The following is a 27,797-nucleotide window of genomic DNA, read 5'->3' on the forward strand; positions in this document are numbered from 1 at the left end:
GCTATTCTAGGTGCTGCGTCACCTTATTAATGGGCCAGGCCCATGTAATTTCGAAATACTTAAGTATAGGCTATTTTTAGAGTCCGTATGTGTGGGGAAATAAGAGTTAGGGTTGGTTTCGGACCCCACCCTCAAGGGCCACGAAATTCCCCTCTCTTCCTCCATATATACAGCCCTTAGGGCGTCGTTTAGACTTTGGGTTTTGTTTAGATTAAAAGTTCGCCATAGCTGCAACTTCGCGTACTTCGTTTGTGTCCAACGACCAGACCAAGACGTCTCAGAACCCCACCTTGATCAATAAAGCTTTCATCTTATATTCGCAATATCCAGATTGCAATCTCAGTTTCTTGCTTGTTCTTCGTTTGCTCGCAGGAAACAGGCCCTCGTGGTCAGGTTGATCGTGCTCCGGCGTGGTCAATAACCCCTCGGAAGTTGGTTTAGCGATTGCTAAGGCGCGACGTCTCGCACGTTCGTAGTCGGATCGTCAAGGTCGACTCCCACAGAAAACGATAGCCACCATCTCATCGAAACATCGGGACACCTTTGCCTCTATCACAAATAGTCAATCCCTATTTTATACTCCCTCCGTCCGGAAATACTTGTCCGAGGAATGAATGTATCTAGATGTATTTTAGTTCTAGATACAACAATTTGTATCTATTTCTACGACAAGTATTTCCGGACGGAGGGAGTATTCCAAACGTAATTTATTCATGAAGCGGTCGTAAGATTACCTCGGTTGAAAAATAACTTGTTCTTCACTCTGGGTGATAAATAGTATCACTATATATATATATATATATATAAAGAGTAGAGAAGACTAGATAGTGCCGTTTTCTGTGAAAGAAAAAAAGAATTCGCTGGTTTGAGAGGCCCGGTAGGCCTACCTCACGAGACGACGTCGTGGCTATCACCGCGTAGTTTCGGACGCAAAATGAGACAGCCGAGCGTCGTTGCCCCGTCGTCCCGTCCCCAAACCAAACCAATCCCGATTACCCAAACGCAACGAACCCACCGCGGCGGCCAGGCGCCTCCGTCCTCAATTCCCAGCACAACCGAGAGAAACACGGAAGCGGACGCCGGGGCACGCTCGCCGGGGAGGCCACCATGGACATGGACAGCGTGGAGTGCCTCTCCCTCCCGGACGCCTCCATGGACGTAGACGACGTCGACAGCCACCAGCACCAGCACCACCACCACAGCATCCCGATCCATCCCGTGCACCTCGCCGCTAACGGGGGCGTCGGAGGACGCGCGTTCGCGAAGATGAACGCCGGGGGCGCGGCCGGGGCCGGGGGAGTGGGTGCTACCGCGGGCGCCACCGGCGGGCCACCGGCGACCAGCGTACACGAATTGCTCGAGTGTCCTGTCTGCACCAACTCCATGTTCCCGCCCATCCACCAGGTAGGTGCTCTTCGTGGCACTCCGCGTTCCCTGATTTCGGGGTGGCTTGTCTACGCTTCTCGATTTGAGATGAAGTATGCGTGTGGGTTTGAGTCTAGAACTGGATCCGGTGGCTGTGATTAGGGTATTCAGGTGCACAAAGGTTGGTCTTTATGCTAATTTTTATGGGATCGAATTAGACTCGCGTATTCTAGCGGAATCGTTTAGCTGGAATGGGGATTTTTGCTCCCTGTAGGGATTGGGTGGTTGTGATTCGAAATGGGCACATATACGGATTTTTGTTAGGTTTTGCGTTGATTTGCTCCCTTCCATGCACATATTGAATTGACACATATCTTCTGTTTTGGATCTGAGTCGAGCTATTAGTGTGTGGAGTCTTTCCCTATCTACGAATTAATTGTATTATTTAGGGGGTAATTTATCTTTTTGTTGCTTTCGCAAGCTCCAAATACTACTTTGGAATAGTGGAGCAATTTTTTTGGTTTTATTTACCGCTTAGCTTGTTTTTTCTTTTAATTTACTGTTTAGCTTGTTGCCGATCATTTGTCTTGTTGCTGCTTTTAGTAACCTTTGGTACTTTTAGTTTCTTGGACTGTATGCAACTGAGAGCAATTGTTGATCCAGTGAGAAATTGTTGATCCAGTCGCTTAGGTAGTATGATGAGGAACACCAGATGAAAAAAAAATATCGAGTGTCAGATTTGTTTGGCTACTTCTAGATGCTTCCACTCTAGTGTAGTGTTTCTTTTCTTTTCTTTTCTTTCTACCCTATCCGCTGTTTCTAGAGTTCTCTAGTTATAAGTACCTGTTGTTAGGAAATATGCAACTTGTATTCTCATGAGGCCATAGGCCGATATATATACATGTACAGATGTGAAACATATGCAGGAAACCCCTTATATAACGGGATTAATACAAAGGGGTACATGACTTATAATAACTCATGGTGGATGAACAACACTGAGTTTGGAGAGACAAAAGCCATGTTGTGCTCTAGTCTGGGCCTTCGTCAGGAAATCCACCAATTGTAACTCGGAAGGCACATACTGAAGAGCAATAACTTGATCCTGCACACCAGCGCGTACATAGAAAGCATCAACACCAATATGCTTGGTGAGCTCATGCTTCACAGGATCACGCGCAATGCTAATAGCACCTGTACTGTCAGATAAGAGCGGAGTCGGTGTAGTGACAGAAACACCAAAATCCTGAAGTAACCACCGTAACCAAGTCACCTCTGCCGTCAAAAGAGCCATTGCTCGCAACTCAGCCTCGGCACTCGAACGGGAAACTGCAATCTGTTTCTTCGTCTTCCAGGCAATGAGAGAACCACCAAGAAAAACACAGTAAGCAGAAAGTGAACGGCGATCTGAAGGATCACTAGCCCACGTAGCATCCGAATAAGCCTGAAGCTGTAAAGAACTGGAGCGAGGAAAGAATAGACGGTGAGAGATTGTGCCCCGAAGATATCGGAGAACACGAAGGAGATGACTATAGTGGACCGATGTGGGAGCAGAGACGAACTGACTCAGAATATGAACCGGATAAGAGATATCCGGACGAGTGACAGCTAGATAGACAAGACTGCCAACAAGATGACGATAACGCGTCGGGTCAGGGAGGGGATCACCATCAGTAGCACGGAGGTGAACATTGAGCTCCATAGGAGTCTCAACAATGCGTTCGTCAGTAAGAGCAGCACGAGCAAGAAGATCCTGGATATACTTTTCCTGGGATATAAAAAAGCCATCAGAGGTAGAAGAGACTTCAATCCCAAGAAAGTAGCGAAGAGGGCCAAGATCAGACATAAGAAACTGCTCACTAAGACGGGCCTTTACAAAGGCAATATACTCGGGGTCATCCCCAGTGATGACCATGTCATCAACATAGAGAAGAAGAAGAGTCCGACCACGAGGAGAAAGGTGAATAAACAATGCTGGATCATGAGCACTTGCTGAAAAACCAGCAGCAGTGACCACAGAGGCAAAACGCTCAAACCAGGCACGGGGGGCTTGCTTAAGGCCATAGAGAGAGCGACGAAGACGACAGACCATGCCATCAGGAACAGAATACCCAGGTGGTGGCTGCATGTACACCTCCTCACGCAGCTCACCATTAAGAAAAGCATTCTTAACATCAAGCTGAGATCTAGACCAGTGGCGTGCAGAGGCAACGACAAGAAGTGTACGAACAGTGGTCATATGTGCCACAGGAGCAAAAGTCTCGTCATAATCACGACCATGCTCCTGCTGAAAACCACGAGCCACAAGACGAGCTTTGTGACGCTCAAGAGAACCATCGGAGCGAGTCTTAACCTTGTAGACCCACTTACAAGTGATGGGACGGACTCCGGGAGGAAGGGAAACAAGATCCCAGGTACCAGTGCGTTCAAGAGCAGCAATCTCCTCTGCCATCGCAAACTGCCATTCATGATGAACAACAGCCTGACGATAAGAAGTCGGCTCAAGAACAGCAGCACCAGCGGTGGGAAATCCAAAGCGATCAACAGGCGGACGAGGACGAGAACGCAAGCCATAAGTAGGCTGAGAGGAAGATGACGACACATCCACGGAGGCATCCACAGGACGTGAACGACGAGTGTAATACTGAGGAAGAGATGGAACAATAGAAGGAGGAATCGCCAAGGTAGAATCGAGGGGTGGCGACGAAGAAGTCACCGGAGATGAAGGTGTAGAATCCGGTGACATGCTAGACGAGGAGACCGTGGAAGATGGTGGCATCAAATCGACTAGAGGTGGAGAAGCAGAGGGAGCGGAACGAATAGGCACAGGCTCGACGGGGGTGATAGGTGAGTCAGGAAAAGTGAGGAAAGAGATATCCTCCACTGAAAAGGTCGAGGAAGATGGGCGTGGGTAGAAGGGACGAGACTCATCAAAAGTCACATCTCGGGAGATACGCATCCGATGACCGATAGGATCCCAACAACGATAGCCCTTATGCTCATCACTGTAGCCTAAAAAGACACACTCAACAGACTGAGCGGTCAGTTTGGTGCGTTCGCGAGGGGCAAGAAGAACATAGCAAACACAACCAAACAAGCGAACTATCGAATAATCGGGAGAACGATCAAAAAGACGCTCGAAAGGAACACCACCCTGTAGAGCAGCGGAAGGCTGGAGATTGATAAGATAGGTGGAGGTGGAGATGGCCTCAGCCCAAAAATGAGGCGGGAGAGAGGCAGTAATCAGCAATGCACGAGCCGTCTCAAGAAGATGACGATGCTTTCGCTCAGCCACACCATTCTGAGCATGAGCACCAGGACAAGAGAATTGAGAGAGAGTGCCTTCCTCAGCAAGAACACCATGCAACATCTTAGAGATATACTCGCCAGCAGAGTCAGCACGAAGAACACGAATGGGTGAAGAGAACTGAGTATGAACCATGGCAGCAAAACGCTTATAAATAGACAACACCTCACTACGAGAAGTCATGAAATAAAGCCATGTGTAACGAGAGAAGTCATCTATGAAAATAATATAGTATTTATGACCACCTTTGGAAGCGAAAGGAGTCGGACCCCATACATCAGAATGGACTAAATCAAAAGGACGCTTAGACACTGACTTACTATGTGAATATGGTAACTGAATCTGCTTGCCAAGACGACAACCCTAACACTCTAAAGAGACATCTCCTGAGACAGACCCCAGAAGGCCTCGACGAACTAAAGACGACAACCGAGAACCACACAGATGACCAAGTCGATGATGCCACTGCTTGAAGGAACCAGTAACAGATGCGACTGAAGCGGAGGAACTGGCGATAGTGGTGGCAGCAGAAGGAACATGAAGCCAGTCCAACTCCCAAAGACCCTGAGAATCACGGCGGCGAGGGCCAGCCCCAACCAGAGTGTGCGTGCAACGGTCCTGGACAGAACAAGAGTCAACGTCAAGGATGACGCGACAACCAGAATCAGTAAGTTGACCAGCAGAAAACAGATTCATGGTGAGTCGAGGAACATGAGCAACATCAGGAACAGAGTAAGGAGTGATAAGAGTGCCTCTACTAACGACAGAAAGTGGAGTACCATCAGCAGTGAGGACATGAACAGGAGAATCCAGCGAGCGAAGAGAGGACAAAATGGAAGAATGAGAAGACATGAAAAGAAGCTCCAGAGTCCAGAACCCATGGGGATGTACCTGACTGTGTAGAGGGTGATTGCTCAGTAAGGGAAGCATCAGTCACAGAACCAGCAGTACCTGTCGAGGAAGAACCTGAAGCCGTGAGCAGACGCTTAAGTCTCAGAATATCCTGCTCAGTCAAAGTAATGGCTGAAGCTGTCGAGGTAGATGACGAAGTCCCTGAAGATGATGATCGCGCCTTGCGCAGGTGTTTCTTCTTCGTGTAGCACTGAGACTCAAGATAACCATCATTGTTGCAGTAGTCGCAATGTGGATGGGGGCGACCTGAGCCTCCAGAAGGAGTGGGCAAAAGCGGCGGAGCACTCGAGCGAGAAGGGGTCGGTGCAGCAGGTGGCATAGGAGCACGAGTAGCGAGCACAGAGGGAACCTCCAGCAAACCAGCGCCACGTAAGCGAGTCTCCTCAGCACGAATCTCAGGAAGCGCCTCCATGAGAGAAATACGGCCACGAGCAAACAACTGAGCACGCCAGGGCTCAAACTCCTTACGGAGCCGAGACAGGAACTCATAGACGCGATGAAACTCCAAATTGGCCTGGACAGCCTGGCAACAGGGGCAGGTACGACAACCAGCACTGCGGAGAAAATCAAGCTGGCGCCAGATAGCAGAACTCTGTGCATAGAAGTCATCAACAGTAGAGTCACCCTGCTGAAGAGCATGCTCCTGACGGACCACAGAAAGGTATAAGGCATCACCAGAGGGCTGATAGCGCTGACGAAGACGGGTCCACATCTCAAAGACAGTAGGAAGACCCAGAAACTCAGAAGCAAACTGAGGCAGAACACTAGCAGTGAGAACAGCAGCAGCACGAGCATCATCATCAAGCCACTGGGTGTAAGCAGACAGAGCACCATGATAAATCTGAAGAGCCTCCTCATAAGCCAAAACCTTCTCATCATAAGCACGATCAGCAGCCTCATCAGCAAGCTTAGCCGCATCCTTGGCGGCCTGATTAGCATCCGGAGCAAGAACCAGTGGAGTCGAAGGAGTAGGGGCCACCGGAGGAACTGGATGTGGCGGACAGCAGACCTCGCCAGAAAGAACACCCCGGAGACGGATGCCACGCATGTGAATGCGCATGAAGCCAGTGAACTCGGTGTAGTTAGTACCATGAAAGATCACCGGACAGCGAGGGACAGCAACATAGCCGGAAGATGCGGACATCGTGCCTGTTCTTTTTTTTACAGGCAGCAGCAGTCACGCGGGAGTAATAGAGGCTTCCGACGGGCAGCAGACGGCAACCGCCGGACGAGGAGCAGTCTGGCGGAGAGATCCGGCGAGAAGAGCAGCTGGCGGCGAGAACGGCAAGGAGCTACAGAGAGCGGAAACGGGCAGCTGGCAGGGAGATCCAACGAGGGGCGGCGGCCGGTGTCTAGTTGTTGGAAGAGCAGTAGCCCGACGGAGATCCGATCCAAAGAGGCGACCAGCTTGCTCGATCCAAAGGATGCGGCGTGAGCGTTAGGAAGGAGCCGGCCTTGGGTGGACTGATCAGAGAGGAGTGGACGTGAGAACCGGCGCTACGACAGAGAAAAGCCATGGCGCCGGCCACGGAGGATCAACAACACGAGTTGCAGCGTGCGAAAAAATTGACCTAGCTCTAATACCATGTTAGGAAATATGCAACTTGTATTCCCATGAGGCCATAGGCCGATATATATACATGTACAGATGTGAAACATATGCAGGAAACCCCTTATATAACGGGATTAATACAAAGGGGTACATGACTTATAATATAACTCTAACACCGGTGAGTAGAATGGTGAATCCTAACTAATGTTTTCTAGAGTGTTTTAGCTATAAGTGGAAGTATGTGAAGGCTTCCCAAAGCCCTATAAATAGAGGTCCTCACCTCTACTTTATAACCCAGACTATGTACCCACTACCTATAATAGAACTTGTTCTTATCTAAGATCTTGGAGTAGATCTTGTGCTCTAGGAGTTCTGGATTGAACTCTTGCTGCCATATCGGCCTACATTTGGCTTTAAAGCGATATCTAGCGCAGCACGTTGAAGTTGTTCCTTCAACACTTGTGCTGTACACATTGTAACAGCGAAGTGAAGTTGCTCCTCCACAACCTTTGTGCTTCAGGTGGTATTAGAGCCTCGTTGATCCATACTAGTTCTTGCTGTCCTCTTCGAGAGCAAGCTGCAGCAAGCAATGGAGCAATTGGAGAAGAGGATGGAGCTGCAGAACAACATATCAAAGAGCTGCATGAAGATCTTAATCGGAGATTTGATCAGCTGGTTGAGATGATAAGAAAGGGTGTCCCCCCTGCTACCAATGAAGGAGATTCATCTAAAGAAGAATAAGATGTTCATCAAAGAAGAAGGAGAGGTAATCTTGGAGCAAGACCGCCACAACAACGTGCTGTTCAACGTGCTTCAAGAAGGCCAATTTATGTTGAAACTTCTGAAGGTGAAGAATATGATGAAGCCCTTGAAGAAGCTAATCTCTATACATATCAGAGAGTACCCAACCTTACATATGCAAGGGATACACAAAAGGTGAAAGCTGAGATTCCAACTTTTAATGGAAATGTTGATGTTGAAGGGTGCCTAGATTGGTTATATGAAGTGGAGACTTTCTTTGAGGTCATGGAGGTTCCGGAAGATCGTAGAGTTTCTTTGGTCGCATACAAGCTGAAAGGAGGAGCCGGTGCATGGTGGCATCGTGTTCAAGAAGAGCGTAGGTTGAGAAGAGAACCTCGTGTGAGAGCTTGGCGGCAAATGAAAAGTCTCTTGAAAGGGAGATTTTTGCCCGCTGATTATGACCAGATCCTATTTATCCAATTTCAAAATTGTGCTCAAGGAAATAGGACTGTTTCAGACTACACGGAGGAGTTTCTACGGCTACAAGTGTGGTGCAACCTTGTTGAAACTGAAGATCAACAAGTTGCAAGGTACATCAATGGTGATGCTATGCAAGATCGATTGATGATGCAACAAATCTGGTCCGTTGATCAAGCACAAGCTCTAGCCTTAAAGGCCAAGAGGTTTGTGAGGATGAGAAAGACAACTAAGGCTCCATATCCTCCATATCCTCATACCGAAGGCTCATCTAGGAGCCAACCTAATAGTGGAAGAAAAGACCACTCCACCAAAGATAAAACAGCCCATCCCAAAGCAAACTAGAGGCAAGGGTAAGGCAAATGAAGGCCCAAATGCTATAAATGTGGTAAAGAGGGACACATATCCAGCAGTTGTCCACTAAGGAAATTTGTTAACACGACTATCCATGATGGTGAAGGCGATGAGGAAGAATACGAATCTGAAGATGTAGACGGACAAGAGATTTGTCAAGAAGAAGGTGAAGAGGTGGTATGTGTGATCCAGCGTCTCCTATGTTCCGCACCACAACCCGATGACACACAACGTAAGAAAATATTTGAGAGCAAATGCACGGTGAATGGCAGGGTATGCAAACTAGTGATTGATAGTTGCAGCTGTGAGAATCTTATCTCCCAGAAGTTGGTGGACCATTTAAAGCTCGAAACCCATGATCATCTAAATCCCTACACTATTGGATGGATCAAGGAGTGAATATGAGGATCACCAAACAATGCAACCTGCTACTTTCTTTGGGTAAGCATTATCGCTCAAATGTGTTGTGTGATGTGGTTGACATGGATGCCAGCCATGTTCTTCTTGGGAGACCTTGGCAATTTGATGTGGATACTACACACAAGGGCAAGGAAAATTCTTACTCTTTTCATTTGGAACAAGAGAAAGATCATTATTCTACCAAACAAAACTAATGGTAATATATCTAAGGACGAGGGGAAAAGTATGTTAACTATCTCCCACACCTTTAATAAGTTTATGGAAGACTTGAAGGAGGCAGATTTATGTGCTGCATTTATTATAAAAGGAGAAGAGCACCCGACTGTTGAAATTCCAGCAAAGGTACGTAGCTTATTAGTAGAATTTCATAACATACTTGGCGAGCCACAAGGCCTACCACCGACGAGAGGAATTCAACATATAATTGACTTAATTCTGGGAGCAAGTCTTCCTAATCTTCCACACTATCGAATGAGCCCAAAGGAGCATGATATATTGAAGGAGAAAGTGGAGGAATTGCTGCAAAAGGGGCACATTCGAGAAAATATTAGCCCATGTGCTGTACCAGCCCTACTCACGCCAAAAAAAGATGGATCTTGGCGCATGTGTACGGACAGTAGAGCCATTAACAAGATCACCGTAAGGTATAGATTCCCGATTCCCCGTCTGGATGATATGTTGGACCAGCTTAGTGGAGCAAGAGTGTTCACAAAGCTAGATTTAAGAAGTGGATATCATCAAATCCGTATAAGACCCGGGGATGAATGGAAAACCGCCTTTAAGACAAAGGAAGGGTTGTTTGAATGGCTAGTCATGCCATTTGGACTCTCAAATGCACCAAGTACCTTTATGCACTTAATGAATCAAGTCCTTTGACCCTTCTTATCCCACTTTGTTGTGCTCTATTTCGATGACATCTTGATCTATAACAAGGATGAGGATGAACACTTTGATCACATTCGGAAGGTGCTAGAAGTACTAAGGGAAAATGAACTCTACGTCAACTTGAAGAAATGTGTTTTCCTGCAAACACAACTTCTTTTCTTAGGATTCGTCATAACATGTGACGACATTCATGTTGATGATTCTAAGGTTGAAGCAATCCGAGAATGGCCAACTCCGAAGACCATTTCTGAGGTAAGAAGTTTTCATGGCCTTGCAACTTTCTATAGGCGATTTGTGAAGAATTTCAGCACTATCATGGCACCAATTACCGAGTGTTTGAAGAAAGGAAAGTTCCAATGGACAGAAGCAGCTGAAGCTAGTTTCAATGAGATTAAACAAAAACTATCACAAGCTCCTGTCTTGGTGCTACCTGATTTCAACAAGACTTTTGAGTTGGAGTGTGATGCAAGTGGAGTAGGCATTGGAGCTGTCCTATCTCAAGAAAGGAAGCCCATTGCTTTCTTTAGTGAGAAGTTAAGTGAAGCTAGGCATAAATGGAGCACCTATCAACAAGAATTATATGCCGTTTTCAGAGCGTTGAAAACTTGGGAAGTCTATTTGCTGTCTAAAGAGTTCATTGTTTATAGCGACCATCAATCCTTGAAGCATTTTAGAAATCAAAAGCATGTTGATCACATCCTAGCAAGATGGGTAGCATATCTGGAGAGGTTTAACTATCTCATCGTGCATAAATCTGGAATAACTAACAGAGTGGCCGATGCTTTGAGTCGTCATGCATGCCTCTTGACTTCTTTTGAAGCTGAACTTTCGGGCATGGATCAAATAAAGGAGTTGTATGAGGGTGACGAAGGCTTTAGCCATGTTTGGGTAAAGCATGCAAGGGGCCAACCATTAGGTGATGACTATTTGATGCAAGATGGATATCTCTTAAAATATGATCGTTTGTGCATTCCAAGAGGTTCTCTACGTGACAAGCTGGTTAGAGAGCTCCATTCAAGTGATCTTAGTGGCCATGTTGGATGGGACAAGACTATCGCTAGCCTGGAAGCTCGCTACTTTTGGCCACAACTAAAGAGAGATGCTGGAAAGTTTGTTCAGCGATGCCCTATATGTCAAACCTGCAAAGGCCAAGTCCAGAACACAGGGTTATACATGCCTTTGCCTATTCCTGTCGCTCCATGGGAGGACATCTCTATGGACTTTGTCTTGGGCTTGCCAAGAACAAGACGAGGAAGTGATGCTGTATTTATGGTCGTGGATAGATTCTCTAAGATGGCTCATTTCATCCCATGCCGCAAGACAACGGATGCTCATCATGTGGCAAACCTATTCTTTCGAGAAGTGGTCAGACTTCATGGAGTACCAAGGTCCATCGTCTCAGACTGTGATAGCAAGTTTCTTGCTGCATTTTGGCTCACTTTGTGGAAGCAATTTAACACTGAATTGAAATTTTCTAGCACTGCTCATCCACAAACAGATGGACAAACGGAAGTGAACAAGTTTTGGGTAATCTGACCCGTTGTAGTTGTGGAGAAAGAAAGGGAGAATGGGACTTGGCCCTATCTCTTGCAGAGTTATCCTACAATAACTCCAAGCATATATCCACAGGAAGGAGCCCTTTTTCCATTGTCTACACTAAAGTTCCAACACATGTGGTGGACCTGGTGAAGCTACCATCAAGGGAAAACTCAAAATCAGCATTGTCCTTTGCTGATAATTGCACTGAGTTATTTGAAGAGATTCGTGGTGTTCTGGAAGCACAAAATCAGAAATATAAACAACTTGCTGATTGCAAAAGGAGGCCAAAATCATTTCAAGTTGGTGATAAGGTGATGGTCTACCTCCGAAAAGAAAGGCTGCCTTTAGGTGTTAAGGGGAAGCTTAGGCACCGAAGGTATGGGCCTTTCTCTATCATGAGGAAGATAAATGATAATGCTTATGTGATAGATCTTCCAAGCAACATGGGCATATCCAACACTTTCACTGTTGCGGATTTGACTCTCTACCATCCTGAAGAAGTGCTCTATGAAGATAACTCGAGGGCGAGTTCCAAACAACCAGAGGAGAATGATGAGCAACACTAGATGAAAAAAAAATATCGTGTGTCAGATTTGTTTGGCTACTTCTAGATGCTTCCACTCTAGTGTAGTGTTTCTTTTCTTTTCTTTCTACCCTACCTGCTGTTTCTAGAGTTCTCTAGTTATAAGTAGCTGTGAGTAGAATGGTGAATCCTAAATAATGTTTTTTAGAGTGTTCCAGCTATAAGTAGAAGTATGTTAAGGCTTCTCAAAGCCCTATAAATAGAGGTCCTTAAAGGGTCGGACTCGGAGTCCGAGGGACCTTAAAGGGCCGGACTAGTCGGGAGCCGTGGGACTCCTGAAGCGGTGACACTCTTAAGTGTTCCTTGCGTCGGGCACCACTCTTGATGACCCTTCCATAGGACGTAGGTCGTGCTCCTATGAGGCGGCTGAACCTACTTAAAAAACATCCCTGTGTCACTTTGTCGAGTGTACAACGACCTTCGCTATAGGGCCGAATGCAACCCCACCTACTAATCTCTAACCACGTTGCTCAGAGTGCCTCTAGTGGAAAGTTGATTCTTGAACATCAACAGTGGTAACTTGTAGGATCAGGTTATCGACCAGGGGGGGGGGAGTGAATGGAAGATTTTAACAATTTCTTTGGAAAGCAAACTTCTCCAAAGAATAACAGCATAAACAAAACTTCGCAAGTACTGAATAGAGGAGTAGCTGAACAAAAACAGTCAATAACTTAGAAGTATGCGAGGCAAAACTAGTAAGCTAGAGACACAAACATACTAGCTAGAAGAATAACTAAGTAGTACAGGAAAAGAAGTCTAACAAATAGACAAATACACTTTAGCATAGCGAAACAGAGTACAAAGCTAAGCATGAAGCTGGGTAGCGGATAAACAGAAAGTACTTCCAAATGTCTTCGCAACAATCACGGATAATGAAGAAAGGGTAGAACCTCGACAGAGGCAATTACAATCCATTGCTCGGCGAAGACACATAGATGTGTTACCCCCGTTCAAACTGGTGGCACAGTTCCACGTCTGGACTGGAGAGGCTTCACCACAACTCCGAGAACACTAAATCCTTGTCTTATTCTTCCTGAGCTAAGTTCCTTGGAACTCGCCTAATCACTTGAGGTAGATCTTGAGGGGAAGTCCGGACCTTCACAGACTTGTTCTTAGGCGAATACACAATTTGGATGTTCTTGAATAGACGTTTAACCATCTAGAGGATGCACAATCCTCAAGAGTAAAAAACTCAAGTTAGGCCTCGATCAAATTCTTCAGTGATGCTCAATTACTTTATGTTCTTAGGCTTCGGGTTTTCCTCACTTAGGATTATCACTCAAATCTTCAGGAAGATGGGTTGCTCAAACAATCACTTTTTAATTTGCTCACGGAGCAACGAACCACCAATGGTTGAGGTAGGGGGCTATTTATAGCCGAGGGTGGCAACCAAGGGCTGATATGACCGTTGGAGGCACACTCACAACGACGACACGACAAGTGGCTATTGATCGAATTTCAAGTCAGACACACGTGGACGGCTTGCGGGGCAAGACATCCATCTCCTCAACTGGTTTGCGGGGCAAGACATTCAACTCCTCAATGAAGACATTTGGCTCTGATGTCCTGAAGACATCAAGGCTAAATAGCTCGCCTGAAAGGAGATTCAAAGTCTTCTCAGAAGATATTCAAGAAAACACTTTGTACATTTGAGACTTCTAGATTGATTAAGCAACTGCTACTTCCTCGATGAATAACAACAATGCAACCCACGCGACATTAGGCGAGCCCTTTAGAACTGCCAAACATGTTTACATGCTAAGGACTTCTTGTAGACAATATTCCTTGTCTTCGTTTCTCGATTCCTAGTAGACTTGCACTGCCCGCCCTTGTCTCTCCATGACAGCGAGTATCTTGGTGTTTCTTCTTGCTGTTGCTCTAGAAAGCGCCACATACAACTGACCGTGACAGAACACCGGATCAGGTAGACACACGCCGATGTTAGGAATAGTTTGCCCTTGTGCCTTGTTGATTGTCATGGCAAAGCTAAGCCTGACTGGGGACTGCTTTCTCTTGAAGCGGAAAGGGAACAACTCATCGTCTGAGGGGCATAGGGGTATCCGAGGCAAGAACACCCTCTTTCCAGCATGTTGTCCTAGCACTATGTCGGCGTCGATAGCGTTTCTTTGGAACCCCCATACCACCAGCCTTGTCCGATTGCATAGTCCGTTTGCTGGGTCAATGTTTCGCAGTAGTATAACTGGACAATTCAACTTTAGCTTGATAATATGTGGCGGTAGCCCGTTGGAAGTAAGCGAGTTCAAGAACTCAGAGGGGTAGTAGTATGGATCATCCTCCGCGTGGTCAAAGCTGTGATATATCATCTTGACCTGGGAAGTGTTCGATCATCCTCATGTTTATCCTATCAACATTCTCGTTCCTAGTCGTCAGTATCGCCCTTGTGGTAATATAAGTAGGATCGGTTTGGTTCTCATCTAGATCATGGTAGACGTGTTCAATCATCATGTCAAGGTCAGTGTCCTTCCCTGTGCAGGGCACACAAATATCCTCTGGAAGTTGTACATTATTTTCTTCATCGGTCTCCTTCGTGCCATTTCCTATGCGCATGAGGAATTCCGCAAACCATGGATCGTTGTCGGCTCTCATGTTACGAACAAGGCGTAGTTGTTGCATACTTTCCATAGATAGGACATACGCAAGGTCGCGTCAGTTATCTGCGGCCTTGTCCCCTTCCGCACAACTGGAAGCACTTGCCTAAAGTCACCTCCAAACACGACAGTCTTTCCTCCAAAGCATGTCATATCGGCCCATGATATCACGCATGCTATTGTCTAGTGCTTCAACAGCTTGCCGCTTCGTCCCATATTATGAGAGATGTCATCCGAAGTAGCTTGGCCGTGCCACTCTGTTTCGTAAATCTGCATACCGCACCTTCTTCAATGTTAAGGGGGATTTTAAACCTTGAATGAGCAGTCCTGCCTCCAGGCATGATGGAAGAGGCAACACTAGATGTTGCGGTTGCCACAACTATCTTGCTCTTGCTTCGGATTCTCGTGAGCAAATACAAGAAAGTCTTACCTGTGCCTCCTGGGCCGTCGACGAAGAAGATGCCTCCGTTGCCACTATCGACAGGTCCCAAAATCTCATCAAAGGCGGACCTTTTTGCTCTGGGTTGAGGGAGGATGCCAGACAAGTATGCTCATGGTCTACCTCAATCATGGCTTCTTCAATGATTTCTCTAACCTCTCCACCAGAAGTATCATATGACTCGTCGATCTTGGGAAGAGGGAATGATGCTATATCTTTCCCCATTGATTCCAACATGTTCTTGATATCATGCAACACCATTTTCTCTATTGTGTGTGGGTACATCTGTGAACACCGATAGTCATCCGACATCGCCTCCAGGTGCCTATCCCATAACCCATGCACGTCGCTAGGCTCACAGAATACCAAGATTGTCGCGAAATGCCTTCGAAGTGAGGATGGCATCTGGGATAGCTCAGCTCCGCAAGGCACTCGTCGATTGTGTTGTCGGCCTCGACAAGGCCTCTCATTTCAGCGGCTTCACGAAAGCTTGGGCAAACAAATCCATCCACTGTCCTAAGTTCTTCAAAGGAGGTTGCGCCTACGACATGGTTTAGGAGCACTCGGAGATAGTACCGCTCTCCCTCGGCTGGATGGGCCGACACGACTCTGCCTACCTGGAAACGTTGATTCCTCCTTTTCCGTATCTTTCTACATGCATCCCATACGAATGCCTTTGGGAAATCCCTATACAACAATGCCCGAGCCTCCGGTTATTTCTTGTTTGCCTCAAAATACTCGGTCAACATTGTTCTGGAGGCACCATGCCGAGTAACGACATCACTTAGATCCTCTCTTGCATTGAATGAGATCATATGCATGTTCGGGAGGTGAAGTTGCAATTGTCTCACAGATGAGAAGATCCCACTAAGGTTAAAGCTGTAGATCCTCCACAACGCTTCTGGCGGTGTTAGCCACCTTGCATCCCTATACTGCTTGATCTCGTCGATGTTGCCATTGCTATCAACATCCCTATATTGCTATCAGCCTCGTCAAGGGAAACTTAAATAGGTACTTCACCGCCTTGATACTCGAGCACACATCGACATTGATGTGACAGTTGTACCTCCTAAGAAGGTAAGGGTTGTACACAACCCACCTATTATCCAGCGTCCGCCCTCGAACCTGTGCCCGACGACCATCATTGCGTCTTCGATACATAGGATATGCATCCTTTCCTTGGACGGTTGTTTGAGTTAAAAGGACGTGGATATCAATTCTTACAACCCCCATCTTGCATGCACACATTCTTGGGATTGAGGACACCACATGGCCCAAGCATCATGCCCGTCTTGCATGCACACATTCTTGGGATTGAGGACACCACATGGCCCATGCATCATGTGTTTAACGACCATCGCATAAAGCTCTGGATACTTATGCTTGTCCGGGAGCTCAGCTGAGATGAGACGGTCGTACTGTTCTGGAACTATAAGCTTGTACCCAGACTCCATGATAAGGAGGAAGTGAGCATGCGGAAGCCCCCTCTTTTGGAATGCAATCACTTTACCAAGGATGTGCTTCTTAAATAGTAGCTTCTTCAAATCTGCTAGCTTCGCTCGAAAGACCTGAACGATGAGATCAGGACGATCTTGAGGCGTCTATCCAGGTTCAAGCTCACGTGTTATCTCTTCGCAGTTGGGGTCGCGCGTCATCGTTAGGAAGATGTCGGGCTTCCCTTACTTCTGAACCAGGGCCATTGCATCCATGAACCGTCGCTTCATGCCTTGCTTTCCCCCGATGAATTTTGCCGGGAGTACCGTCCTTTTGCCTACCGCATCAACACGACTTTCGCCAGCATTTATGCTATCAACAACTCCCTTGTAAAGATCGACACGTATCTCCTTCTGGTGACCCTGGATGCAGTCAAGCCTTGCACCCTCAATCTTCATGTACATGTCAACCACAAATTATTGGAAAAGACGCTTGCCGTATAATATGGGATTGAATATCCCACGATGCATCTGGATTTTGTAACAGTAGTAGTCTCAAACGGAGACACACAACCGAGTATTGATATCTATTGAAATGTAAAGATGAAAAAAATGTTAAGCGGTGCAATTCTTAGTAAGAGGGGTAATAGTTAAGAAGGCTAACCTGGGCCCTCATTTTCATTATCATGGGGCCGAAGCACCTCATCCAAGGACACACTGACCTTTGGGATTTGGGCATGCCAACCGAGCCCCCCCCCCCCCCCCCCCCCCCTCCCGCGGGAAAAAGGGAGGGTACGACACGACAAGGGGTCATAGCATCCATAATATGGCTTTATACCATACTTTCACATTGTTGTTCCCATAGAGGACAATACTGCGGTTAAACTTTTTGATAAGATCATTTTCCTCAATCCAAACGACAGCTACCTTTGAAGACAACGGCACATTATATGTCTGTTGGTCCATCCTTGGGTCGGTGTTTACAGAGATACGATACTCCTCCATGTCCTCAGCTTGGCCCAAACTCCTAAAAGTTTGCGAGTAGGGGTTGTCCCTAAGAATGTCAACCAGCCTTCTAATGACCACCTGGTCAAGTCTAGGAGTGTCGAAACTGATGCTGCAAGCCCGGATCGTCATTGTAAAAGTACAATTGCAAATGGCCCACATGATTTGCTAGGGCCAAATGAATGTATGTTGTGATAAATCTGTTCGTGTGCCTGAAACGTGTACACTCCCGACCTCATATTGGTTTATTTGTTATCAAGGCTTACACCAAGGGTGGTGAAGGAAAAGTGTCCATTGAAGAACCTAATGTTGTCGCGAAAATGCCTCGCGTCGCCATCTGAGCTTGACCACAGCCTCCGGAGTTCTAAGGGAGGTTCCTCATGTGTCAACCTGATTTGCCCACCACGACAACAAAATGACTTTGGCTCGTACTCAAACCTCTTTGCTCCACAGTGTTTACAATCTGCCATGGGCTTCAACACATGTGTGCTATCAGGGATATTTGAGCAGACATGTTCATAAGGATCGGGGACATTAGAACTGAGGATAGAGGCATCTGCTAGCTCAGCTGGTTCTAAGACCTCACCAATGTCCCCACCTGTTTTGTATTTTAATTCAAGCAATTTAATTTATATGAAAACATATAATTAATATAACAGAATTTGCTCATTACTATCTTAACATCATCAAAATGTACCTTCACCAGCAAACATATAGTGCTCCTCGTCCATGTCCTCTTCGGGGATTGTTCCTTCATGCATAACATCTTCGAGGAAGTTATCAAGATCATCTACAATTCGTTTGTGCAAGTAAATAACTAAACACATTTTTAGACCGAAAACATGAATAACTTGTGATATTATACCATCAGTTCTGATGGTGAATGCCGGCATGCTCAATGTTGGGTTGGTTTCTGATGAAGAATTCAACTCAGGCCTGGCTTCGCCATCCATGAGATCGCCGGTGAGGGTTTCCACCAAACCTGCATGTGGGTGGGCAAGTAAATAACAGAACAATCTTTTAGAAGAAAAGCGTGAACACAGGTGTGAGTTTTACTACCGTTTCCAATGGTGGACGCTGGTGTGCTCATTAATGAAATGGCTGGCGGTGAAGCACCAGGCTCAAGGATGGTGTCCATATCCATGATATCCTTATGGAGCATTTCTCGAGCATCTGTATTTGGGTGAGCAAGTAAATATGATAGAATAAATCTTTGAATAGAAGAAAGTTAATACAGATTGGAACTTTAGTACCATCTCCAACAGTTGATGCCGGTGTGCTCAATGATGGGTTTCTTGACGATGAAGCACCTAGCTCGGGGCATCATGGATTCAGCACATATCGTGTCTCGCCCAACAATATAGTTTGCCTTGCGCCGATCTAGCAATGATTGCCTCTGCTCAGGTGGTAAACTCTGCCGCCGTGCTCTTCGACGTGCATTCTTTTCTTGTCTTTCTTCATGTGTTAAACTTTGCATGCGACTTCTTCGGCGAGCATTGACCTCTTCCCTAGCCTCTGGCGTTAAACTGCCTGCGGGCTCTATGACGGTCCTGTCTGGCTGTTCTTTGCTCTGCTGTAAGGCTAGCATAGCGAGCAGAATCATAGGAGCGCTTTTTCCCTAAGATAATCCCAGGAAAATAGTTTTCATAATCAGCGTACTTGTGCAAATATACTGATATATTGACATATAAAAACGTCATGTAGTTAGAGAACAATACCCTTTGAGCTTTCTCCTTGTTCCAACACACGAACTAATGTTGTACTGAAGGCAGGAAATGTTGTAGCTAATTGGTTAAGTACAGGTTCTTCGTCCGAGGAGAAATCACTTAAGTTTCCTGTGTTCAATGGCTCCCTTAGGACATGTCCAATGCCTGGGTGCTTGGACGGGCGCTTAAGGAAATTAAGAGAAGGATAACGCGTAGCAGCGGCCGTTAGCGTCCGGTCCTCCAACGCCAGCGACAGGGTAGAGATGCTTATACGGCACATGCTTGAGTCCTGGCGCGGAAGAGAAAAAGGCTAGCGCCCGGTGGCTGTTTTTGCGCCGATGCTTGACAATTTCCTGGGATCGAACGGGATTTTGCTCAAACGGCTGGGAATCAAATCCTAGCACCTGTCCTTAGTGCCCCCATTGTAGATGCCCTTATGGACAAACCTGTTGAACTATGGCGCACAGCGCCGAGACACAATTTCTTTGCTTTATCATGTTCAACCAGCACTGCTGCAATTATTCCAAAGTGAACTATGTAAGCTATCTTATTATTCAAGAATTATGATAATACATAATTTGAAGGGCTGAGATAAGGACCTTGCTTTGCTTTAGCAGTGGAATCATTTGGACGGCAAGACATTGCCCAAATAAGCCTTTACTTTAAAAGTAGTTACCGACGATTCCCTGGAGAAATGAAATACTGAGCAGTGTTGAGTTTTCACTTTAAGAATACATTCATATGAAGCTGTACTTTTATAATATTGATGGAATTGGATCTGGTACATGATCTAAGTATCAAACCGTCAAATATCCAACCATGGTTTCTTCACGTTTTTAGGAACAGATCACGTCTCCAATTTGAGCATATCCTTCGTTTCTTTCTATCTAACCTAATTAGCTGTATATGAACCTTTTGTACAGTCTGACACAGATTTTCAGTCACCTAAAAGTTCCTTTTGCACTCATTAACCTCATGCTGTATACTATATCATGATTATATTTGGCAATCTCTTCACCTAGAACAAATAGTATCTCAAGCGGAATGAATTTCTTGTATTCAAATCTGATCTGAATTGCCCATCTTATTTTTATTATGTCTGTACACACGGACTTGTAAGTCTAATCTGAATTGCAAGGAGTAATCGTTTGAGTAAGCACTAAGAAGTACACATTGCTCATGTTCAGAGATGAATCATATTTTCTAGAACACATAGAAGACAGAAAGTTTCAAGCAGAAAGACATGAACATGCGTGAAGTACAAGCATCATGAAAGAAATTTACAATCCACAGTTATGTCTCGTGCATACATTCAACAACAGTAAACTACAGTTCATAAAACTACAAACCAACTGACTCGTGTCTCAATCAGGAGCTATGGTGTGTACCTCTTGGAGACCCAGAAAACGTGAATAGATCAATAGAACCGAAGAGCCAGCGACGTGCTTGGATGGAAAATCACAGGCAGCGCAGAGCGGGATGGATGGTCCAGATGTTGGTCGACGTGGTGGCACTGAGCTTTTGATTCCGGCGACAGCGGGCAGGCGTGCCGTCAGGCTGCGCGGCCTCCATGCAGTCCCAGGATGGCGAGCGAGAACACAAGCAGGGGGTGCGGCTTCCGCGTACCCATGAGGCCACGACGGAGATCGAGTGGCACCGGCAGCGAGAGTGGCCGGGCGAAAGCGGCCGAGCAGGGCGACGAACAGGGTGTGGAGGAAAGAAAGAGGAAAGGTGAAGATGGAGGAGCAACAGGGAGTGGGCCAGTGTACATAGTGATTTGAAATTTGAACTGGGATTGCCTATACTGGTGGACGGGGGGAGAAAGATTGGTGGAGATTGGCGGCGACGAGATGCGGGATTGGTGGAGATTGGCGGCGGCGAGGCACAACATTGGTGGAAGCCATGGGCAGGTGGTAGAAGTGGTGGAGGCAAGAAGGGTCTCGATAGGGATGACTTCTTTTTTTATTAGGAAATTTTAACGATAAGGCAAGATGCACGAGAAGGATCGTGGGGAAGGAATCGATTGCCTGACGTTTTGTCTCTTAAGCTTTGTCAGTTGGATGGTCCACTTCAGGGTAGAGGGGCATGTCCCATGTGACATTGGTCGTGAACGAACGACCACCAACTCAAAACTTTAGAAGTAGGAAAGATAACTCTTGGTTAAACCAAATCCTCAGGGACTTTCACCTGTGTAAACTCGCAAACACATTAGTCCCTTAACTGTTTTGTCATTTAATCATTCAAAACCCTCAGGAGGTACTATAGGCACTTACCATCGCCCCGTTTTGGACGATTTGATGGCAATCACAGTTAAAGCTTCAACAAAAGGTAGCAGTTGAAATGAGTGAGGAACTCCCCTATATGTTGGAATCTGAGGGAGTGCATTGTGTAGAGATATAGTAAGAACAATATGACAATGCACAACTAGACATACCTTCTATGTCGGTATTCTCTGCAACAAGGATTGGCTTTTTAGTTGCACTTGAAAAATTTAGAGCACAACAATCGATGAGAGATATCAATGGAAGTGAAGTAATGGTATGCAAATGCTCTCTGCTCAGTTTTTTTCATATATCCAGATTTGGGACCGGGATTCATATTCTCCAACGAGATAGTTTACAAACATAATGGTTGCGCAATCTAACATGTTTGCTTTTTTGGTTGACTCATTTCTGCACTCTCCATGCTAACATGAATGAAGCATATGGAGAGCTGCGGCTTCCACACGCTGAATTTTCTTTTCTTAAGGACCATTTTCCAAGAACATTTCTAACATCGGAAACTTGAAAAGCCAGGTGTCGCCTATATTTCATCACAGTTGTTTCACTTATTTGAGTTATCTTGAAAATTGAAGTTTATTGTTGTTACCTCTTCAGCTGTATCATCTGTGCTAACTTCAGTTGTAACAACTGTAGTGCTAACATGCCATTTCAGCTTGGATATAAATTCCTGCTTGAACATTGTAATTAGACTGGCTGTTTTGATGATTCTGTGTCTTCCGTTGTCGGTTAGTCAGATTGTTACTAAACTGATAATCCAGGCATATCAACTCTGTTTGGACATGAGCGAACTACTGTGGCATCTAGTTGAGACATTATCTTTGCCATTTTGTTTAAAGCTACAGAGAGGAGACTGACTTTACATTAGATATTCAACATAATTACCTATACCAATGCGATCACCTCTATTTCCATAGGTATTCTGTTTGAATGGAATGTACATCACTCCTGAATGCAGTTGCAATTTATAGTTGGGAAACAGGGAGAATTATCTTTTAAGAACATGAGTTCTGTGAGACAAAACTGAAATCAGGGAATAATTAGTGATGTTGACAGAATATGAGTAACATCACTGTAATGATGTATCACCTCTGTTCTGAATTATAAGATGTTTTGAATATTTCAATATGAACTACTCCCTCCGTTCCTAAATATAAGTCTTTTTAGAGATTCCAATGTGGACTACATACGGAGCAACATGAGTGAATCTATACTCTGAAATATGTCTATATACATCCGTATGTAATCCCTATTGAAATCTCTAAAAAGACTTATATTTAGGAACGGAGGGAATACATACGGACTGAAATGAGCTAACAAACACACCAAAACGTGTCTATACATCTGATTCAGAAAAAAAGTTAGAACATCTTATAATTTGGAACGGAGGGAGTAGTAACATATTCACATTTCGATTTCTTTAAATCGATTGGGCGGAAGAGAGGTGATAAGAAGTCCAGAAACAGAGAGAAATTTATTGTCTAGTAAAGAGAGCTAAATTTGCTTGCTAGGTAGCCACATTTTCATAGACTTCAGAAAGTCAAGAGTGACTTCTATATGGCAACCATATTTTTGCTAGTTGTCATTGTTCTGAAAGATGGCTGGCTAAGCGGCGCTGAGCCTGTTACCGTTGTTCACTGCTAATCGGCGAGTCAAAGCGAGGTAGAGCATGGTGATGCGATGGGGAACTTGTCAGCGGCTGAGGGGTGTCCTCTCCCACTGGATTGAGGCTGTCCGCCATGAATCTAGCTCCCCGTAATCGACCACGATTTCTCCTGCCACTTGAGAGGGTACCGGTGGGAAGGACGAGCTTGATGCTCTGGTAGGTTGAAGAAGTGCCTGTGGGGATCTCCGCGGAGTCACTGAAGGAGCATCTGTGGGTCTCAGCCTCTCCTACCCTGTTTTATTTCCTTGCCGGAGTTGTTTTTAATGGCTGCTAGGGTTGGGGGACTTGGCCATTTTAGGCCTTGGCTAGTACAATGAGCCAGATAAGGTAGCTACTTTCACTTTCCTCCTTTCATCTGTTCTTTATCGCAGCCTGAGTTTTCTCTGTTCCTTTTCCTGTATCTCAATTCTTGATAGCAAGGCGTGCACCTGCTTAGTTCCTGCTATTGAGCCTTCCTTTTTTTTTTGGAACAACCTAGTGGACTTGAACACTGCCAGAAATATAACTCTTTTGCCTGTCCTGACTAATGTAGCTGCTTGCACTAGTAACCATCACCCTTATTGGTTCATCCAAAAATGATACTTAGGAAATATTACGAATCATCCCTTTACATGAAATAATATTGCTAGTGCTTATGATTGGCTTCCCTATTTCTATTCCATTCTACCATTGAAGTTGTCATACCCATTATCTAAAAACCTTGCACATGTGCAATGTTGGCCACTATTTTCTCTTACCTATTGTAACAAGTTCATTATGTTGGATCTTCAAATTAATTTTTTTAACTCTCAACATGGAATTTTTAATTCTGTGTTTTTCATGTCACACATTGATCTAGCTGTATATGAACTGGCTGTACTCAGTTTTAGGAATCAGACAATTTTGAAGACTCTAAATGTTACAGTCTTTTTCTGTAGATAGATGTAAGAGCATCTCCAGCCGTTCACCCCCCCAGGAGGCATAAAAATCGCCCCCTGGGGGCGAGCTGGACAATCGGCGCTGGGGGCGGTTGGGCGTCCAGTCGTCGCCCCCAGGTCACCCCCAGGCGCCGAGATTGGCCCAGTTTTCGGCCCACTTTCGGCGAATAAAGGCCCCATATGGGCGAGAATTGGCCCATATTCGGTGTGGTTCGTTGTGGCTCGGCCTTCAATTATGAACACAATTTTTTTTATCACATAGTTCATCACAAAAAATCAAATAGTTCAACAAAATAGTGCAACAACAAATAGTTCAATACAAATTATATAGTTCAAATAAAAACTCATATTTCATCACACGTCGAGCCCGGCGTCGCCCTTGAGCCTCCATAGGTGCTCCACCAGATCCTGCTGCAGTTGATGATGCACCTGCGGGTCTCAGATCTCCTGACGCATACTGAGGTAGGCAGTCCAGGTTGTCGGTAGCTGGTGATCAACTTCGGCTAGAGGACCCTGCCTGTAGTATGGTTCAGTGTCAAACACTGGCTCTTCCTGCTCGCTCTCGATGGTCATGTTATGCAAGATGACACAGCAAGTCATAATCTCCCACATTTGATCTTTCGACCAGGTCTGAGCAGGATAGCGGACAACAACAAATCGAGATTGGAGCACACCAAAAGCCCGCTCGACATCCTTCCTGCAAGCCTCCTGCACCTTGGCAAAGTGGGACTTCTTGCCTCCTGGCACAGCGTTTGAGATAGTCTTCACAAATGTAGACCATCTCGGATAGATGCCATCAGCTAGGTAGTACCCATTGTTGTAGTGCCGCCCATTGACCTCGAAGTTCACCGGAGGAGAATGACATTCAACAAGCTTGGCAAAGACAGGGGAGCACTGCAACACGTTGATGTCATTGTGAGTTCCTGGCATACCAAAGGAGTGCCAAATCCAGAGGTCCTGTGTGGCCACTGCCTCAAGTACCACACTGCAACCGCCTTTGGCGCCTTTGTACATCCCCTGCCAAGCAAATGGGCAGTTCTTCCATTTCCAATGCATGCAGTCGATGCTTCCAAGCATCCCAGGAAATCCTCTTGCTGCATTCTGTGCTAGGATCCGAGCAATGTCTTCCGCATTGGGTGTTCTCAAGTATTGCGGTCCAAACACTGCCACCACTGCCCGACAGAATTTGTAGAAACACTCAATGCTGGTGGACTCGGCCATGCGCCCATAGTCGTCGAGTGAATCACCGGGAGCTCCGTATGCAAGCATCCTCATCACCGTCGTGCACTTCTGGATCGAGGTGAATCCAAGTTTGCCGGTGCAATCCTTCTTGCACTTGAAGTAGCTGTCGAACTCCCGGATGGAATTCACAATCCTGAAGAATAGCTTTCGGCTCATCCGATAACGGCGCCGAAATGTTTTGTCGCCGTGAAGTGGAGCATCGGCGAAGTAGTCGGAGTAGAGCATGCAGTAGCTTTGAGACGATGCTGGTTCTTTGCTTTCACCCGCCCCGGTGCCGAGCCACCTCGCCACGGCTTTTCATTGCTCGCCAGCAGCTGGGCGAGGGTGGCGAGCACCATGAGATGCTCTTCTTCCTGGACGTCGGCCTCGGCTTCCTCCTCCAGCAGCGCGGCGAGCACTTCCTCGTCATCCGAGTCCATCGCCGAGGCAGGCAAATCGCCGAACACCTTGCGCTCGGTGGGCGTGTACCCTGCCGCTAAACTGCCCCTCCGCGGCCGGAAACGGCAGCCGGAATCGCCCAGCTGCTGGTGGAGGGGTTGCCTCGGCGAATCTCTGCTATTTTTCCGGTGGGGATTGGCTATCTAGCGGTGAAGGGCGGCGGGCAGCGCCGGGATACAGCTAGTGGCGGCCGAGGGCGCGGGGGGTGGGAGGCGAGGCGGGGAAGAAAACTTGACTTTTCGCCTGACGGTGTGGCCCAGCTTCACTTTTCCCTTGCGCCGGAGCCCCCGATCGCCCCCTAGTGCTCCGGGTTCGGCCTGTGACCGCCGGGCCCAAAAACGGGCCGAACCGGCACTTTTCGGCGTCCTGGGGGCCGTGACTGGGGCGTTATTTTTGGCGCCGGTGCCGAAAAAGTGGCTTGGGGGGGCCTGTTGGGGGCGCGGTTGGAGATGCTCTAATGTTTATGTGGCAGCAAGTGAGAATCTTTTCCATTTGCTAAAAAAAGTAAAGCCGTATGGTATTTCTCAGTTCAACTTCTGTATGATCTTTAGTCTATGGTCCTAGCCAGATAAAAAATGTAGTTACTCTATTGTTGAGTTAGTGAAGGCTATCCTTTGAAGTTTGAGTTGTTGGATATGTGAGAGAAAACATGCATGTCGTTATGTTGTGCTCGAAGCATTTATTACAGGGTCACTAACAATCATGGAAACCCTTCTCACATGTTTTTATCGAAACCCATTTTTCTTGGCGGTGCTAAACATATTGTTCATCATCTGAAGGCTATTATGTGTATAGTTTTGTAATTTGATTGTTAGCACTTTGATGTTTCTACAGTGCCAAAATGGACATACTTTATGTTCGACATGCAAGGCTAGGGTGCACAACCGTTGCCCTACGTGCAGACAAGAGCTTGGCGACATCAGGTGCTTGGCATTGGAAAAAGTAGCAGAATCACTAGAGCTTCCCTGTAAGTACTGCTCTTTAGGTTGTCCAGAAATCTTCCCATACTACAGCAAGATAAAACATGAAGGGCAGTGCAGCTTCAGGCCATATAACTGCCCCTATGCTGGTTCTGAATGTGCTGTGGCTGGTGATATACCTTTCCTTGTTGCACATTTGAGGGATGATCACAAAGTCGACATGCACAGCGGTTGCACGTTCAACCATAGATATGTCAAGTCCAATCCACGAGAGGTTGAAAATGCCACCTGGATGCTAACAGTAAGTCTCGTGGTACTCATTTTTAGACATCTTTGTGAAATCATTTTATTTTTCGATCCGAGGTTTGGGATGCTTTTCACAACCTTAACTTGCTGATTTGATGTTTCCGTTGAATCAGGTGTTCCATTGTTTTGGACAATACTTCTGCCTGCACTTTGAGGCCTTCCAGCTCGGCATGGCACCAGTATACATGGCTTTCCTTCGTTTCATGGGGGACGAGAACGAAGCAAGGAACTACACCTACAGCCTCGAGGTTGGTGGTAACGGTAGGAAGATGGTATGGGAGGGCACCCCTAGAAGCATTCGTGACAGTCACCGGAAGGTTCGGGACAGTCATGATGGCCTCATCATCCAGAGGAACATGGCGCTGTTCTTCTCCGGCGGTGACAGGAAGGAGCTGAAGCTGAGGGTGACTGGACGGATCTGGAAAGAGCAGCCCAATCCGGAGGGAACCTGTATACCCAACCTTTGTAGCTGAGGCGAGCAACGTCCAGCGATGAAAATGGTTGTGCTGTCTGGCTGGCTTGTTATTTATCCACTGACATGTCCTCTTTGTTTCGATAGTCCAGTGAGAGTCCCAGTGCGGTACTACCTTGAGCTTGAGGCAATTTTTAGAGGTGTAAAATGTCTTGTAAAGTAAGTAGTAATTGTGTATAACGAAACCATGAAACACTACAAGTTGGCCAATAAATGTTTTTAGAGGAAAA

General features: G+C 46.3%; 1 protein-coding gene across 1 annotated transcript; it reads left to right on the top strand.

Annotated features, from left to right (window-relative positions):
* Positions 1 to 934: 934 nt before the first annotated feature.
* LOC125555088 (E3 ubiquitin-protein ligase SINAT5-like) lies at positions 935 to 27,797 on the top strand. Its single transcript, XM_048718352.1, has 3 exons — positions 935 to 1,404; positions 26,704 to 27,090; positions 27,209 to 27,797. Exons 1-3 carry the CDS (start codon positions 1,108 to 1,110, stop codon positions 27,566 to 27,568), a joined length of 1,044 nt encoding a protein of 347 aa, XP_048574309.1. The 5' UTR covers positions 935 to 1,107; the 3' UTR covers positions 27,569 to 27,797.

This window comes from Triticum urartu, chromosome 1, assembly GCF_003073215.2.
Source record: "Triticum urartu cultivar G1812 chromosome 1, Tu2.1, whole genome shotgun sequence".
Lineage (NCBI taxonomy): Eukaryota > Viridiplantae > Streptophyta > Magnoliopsida > Poales > Poaceae > Triticum > Triticum urartu.

Bases quoted from the DNA above. Each gene is read 5' to 3' on its own strand.
- LOC125555088 (XM_048718352.1), top strand. From the start codon at position 1,108: ATGGACATGGACAGCGTGGAGTGCCTCTCCCTCCCGGACGCCTCCATG. The intron at 1,405-26,703 runs GTAGGTGCTCTT...ATGTTTCTACAG, and splicing joins TGTTCCCGCCCATCCACCAG to TGCCAAAATGGACATACTTT. The intron at 27,091-27,208 runs GTAAGTCTCGTG...CCGTTGAATCAG, and splicing joins ATGCCACCTGGATGCTAACA to GTGTTCCATTGTTTTGGACA.